The sequence below is a fragment of the Lactuca sativa genome, chromosome 9 (genome assembly GCF_002870075.4).
Source record: "Lactuca sativa cultivar Salinas chromosome 9, Lsat_Salinas_v11, whole genome shotgun sequence".
Taxonomy (NCBI): domain Eukaryota; kingdom Viridiplantae; phylum Streptophyta; class Magnoliopsida; order Asterales; family Asteraceae; genus Lactuca; species Lactuca sativa.
In genome coordinates this window covers 57,643,908-57,647,391 of record NC_056631.2, presented here as the reverse complement: position 1 = coordinate 57,647,391, position 3,484 = coordinate 57,643,908, and the positions used below count along the sequence as shown (strand labels likewise).

The window sequence follows — 3,484 nt, the reverse complement described above, 5'->3', positions numbered from 1 at the left end:
AATGGTCAATCCTAAAAAAATCCGTTATATATATATATATATATATATATATATATATATATATATATATATATATATATATATATATATATATATATATGTCATTTTCCCTAATTGTTTATATGAGTTAGATTAGTCAATTTTCAAAATAATAATAATAATAATAATAATAATAATAACTACTACTATATGAAGATAAGTTTTCTTGGAGTAAATTAAGTAATGGTCCCTGTGGTTTGATATTTTACATCTATATCACAAATTTTGACCATTTTAGTCGAAGTCAAACATAAATCCTGGTTAAAGCGATGCGCAGCCAATCAGTGCGTCCTTCGATCCAGCCAATCAGTGCGTCCTTCGATCGAGCATCGTGTTCTAACTACCTTTTTCTTCTGCCTTTTCTTGATTCCAATCTTGATCAAATTCACCTCTTAATATACTGATTGGCTGGGTTTTGATTCGAAGCGTAGTCTAGGGTTTTGCATTTTGGAATTTGTTATCGATCTATAGTAGTGAAGTGTGTATAGTAATGGCAGAACCGGGAGTGGATAAAAAGAAGAGAGTGGTGGTTATTGGTGGCGGGGTTGCAGGTTCTCTTCTTTGCAAAACCCTTCAAAAGCATCGACATTTTGATTTCACCCTCATTGATTCGTAAGTTTCTAATCCTTCTCTTCTCTTCTCCCATGTTTTTTGATTGATTGGGATTTTTCTAAGCTGATATTCAATCGGAAATGTTCTTAAGATCCTTTATTTTCCGTGCCCTTACTTTCACCCTCCATTAATGGTATTCATTTCAATCCGAAACAAAATACTTGTCTAGCTCTGAGTATTTCGGTAAAGTGATTACTACGATTTTATAACCATTTAGGGAATTGCAATAAGGAAACATACTATCATCGAGATATATGTAAATTACTACCTATATCTTACGTTAATCAACTGATTATATACCTATTTCTCACCTTAATCAATTATCTGATTCTGATTGTAATTCTTTAAGCTTTCAAATGCACATTGGATATGGTCGCACAAATATACACCCTTATGTAGTTATGCGACCTTTTCTTTGAGATGAATAATCATATGTTTAACTTGTTTATCTTTTGAAAACAAATGTTTACTCTTATACTCCATATGAAGGAGTGAAGGACTATATGAATAACCAGTAGGATCATCTATTCCTTCTTTTTTACCTCATTCTGTATTATGCTCCTATTCAATTTCCATTTTCTTTTTTATCCAGGAAAGAGTATTTTGAGGTGACATGGGCAAGGTTGAGGTCAATGGTGGAGCCATCGTTTGCAAAAAGATCTGTGATTAATCACCATGAATATCTTCAAGGGGCAAGTATTATCACATCTGATGCAAATGGGATTGAAGACAATGAAGTGTCAACTACAGAAGGTCGCCTGATTTCATATGATTATCTTGTAATTGCCACAGGTCACATGGGTAGCAAATGTGTCACAAAACCTGAGAAGCTCAGGGAGTATGAAGCAGGTAATTTTACAAAACTTTCATATCATTCCAAATTGCTTAATTTGCTTCGTTTATAAAAGAAGAGTAACATGTGATGTCTGAGGCCAATTTGCAATCTTTGTTTGCAGATAATGAAAAGATCAAATCTTCAGAGTCAATATTGATAATTGGAGGGGGACCCACTGGTGTGGAACTTGCAGCTGAAATTGCTGTTGATTTTCCCACCAAAAAGGTGAAACTAGTTCACAAGGGTTCAAGATTGCTGGAGTTTATAGATGAAAAGGGTAGTAAAAAGGTGCTTGATTGGTTAACTCTAAAGAAAGTTGAGGTAATTTTAGGTCAATCTGTTGATTTGACTTCCAGCTCTGATGATGGAACCTATAAAACATCTGAAGGTGAAACTATCATGGCTGATTGTTATTTTAAATGCACAAGTGATCCGATTGGTTCATCATGGCTTAAAGAGACAAGTCTCAAGGATAGTTTGAATGATAGTGGGAGATTAATGGTTGATGCAAACTTTAGGGTCAAAGGGTTTGAGAATATCTTTGCAATTGGAGATATCACTGATGTTGCAGTAAGTCTCATCACATTTCTATGTTTCTTTGGCTCATTTTTTTGTCAATTATATAATGTTGTTTGTGAAATGACAATGTTTGATTGATTTTTAGGAACTTAAACAAGGATATTTGGCACAAAAGCATGCTTTGGTGGTTGCTAAAAATTTGGAGTTGCTGATAAATGGAAGTGATGGGGGCAATATGGTAAAATACACTCCGGGATCACCAACGGCAATTGTGTCATTGGGGAGACGAGAGGCCTTGTTGCAAGTATGGTGTGTAACATCGATTGGGAGAGTTCCTGGTATGCTAAAATCTAAAGATTTGTTTGTTGGGAAAACAAGGAAGCAACTAGGGCTAAAACCCTAATCTTGTTTCTTTATTGTGCTTGGAATTGGATTGGATTGATAAACCCTTTTATTATACCAAACTAGTTTATTCGGTTTGAAATTTTAAGGTAAACAAACACATACTATGATGTTATACAAGTCTAAAAGAGTGAATATGAAAACTTTGGTATTGTTTGGTTATGTAACAATTTCATTTATTTCGGGTTAAGTCATTGCTCAACTTCTTATCTCAATTCACACACATTGTATTAAAATTTCTTGTTTTGAAATCTTAACAATATCAATATGCACAATATAATTAAAACTCATAATCTTAAGCAACATTTTTACTTTGCAAGGTATACATGTCAAAAATTTGATCTTTATGAGCTAATAAATAATCTTTAGAATTGGTTAAGGATATTGGGTGCTCTTAGTTTTGTTTTTGTTTTTGTTTTTTTTTCTTTTTGAATCTATTCATAAATCACAAATGATAGTTGTATCTGATTTACAATTTTTTAATATTATGTTATCAGTACAATATAATATGAATATTTGATTATTTATAAAACATTATTTAAACAATGTTTTAATTAAAAACCGAGGAGTGGTGCTTTTGGGAAAACTTCCGACTAGATAAAGAATGCCCCACACGTATGAATAAAGGGAGGGTGATTCCTCCACTTAAGAAATTTATCATCCCCAAATAAAATACATGTTTCATTAAGTGCAAATGTGTTGTATCTTACGTGGATCAATCAATTTCTTAAGTAGAAGAATCACCTCATATGAATAAAAGGTAACATGATATAAGACATTATTTAAATAAAATGCCAATTGAAGGAAGAAGAGTAGTTATAACCAAGTAGTGTTGTACACATAAACATGAATAAGAGTTTGTTCATGTCCGTTTGGAAAGTTTAACCGAACAAACGAACTGGCACAAACATATAGATGAACAAACACCGACTATTAAACGAACAAATCGTATTGTTTGTGCTCATTCATTAAGATGATAAACAAACATTATCAATCATATGCGAATGAACATAAAGAGACATAAATAAACATAAACATTCAAATCAATCACCGGAAAACTTGATCATCAACAATTCA

General features: G+C 32.5%; 1 protein-coding gene across 1 annotated transcript; it reads left to right on the top strand.

Moving 5' to 3' along the window:
- Positions 1-296: 296 nt before the first annotated feature.
- Positions 297-2,597, top strand: LOC111908737 (uncharacterized). The gene is made up of 4 exons (XM_023904576.3): positions 297-651; positions 1,244-1,500; positions 1,608-2,056; positions 2,151-2,597. The coding sequence occupies exons 1-4, from the start codon at positions 530-532 to the stop codon at positions 2,406-2,408; spliced, it is 1,086 nt and encodes a 361-aa protein (XP_023760344.1). The 5' UTR covers positions 297-529; the 3' UTR covers positions 2,409-2,597.
- The last annotated feature ends 887 nt before the right edge of the window (positions 2,598-3,484 follow it).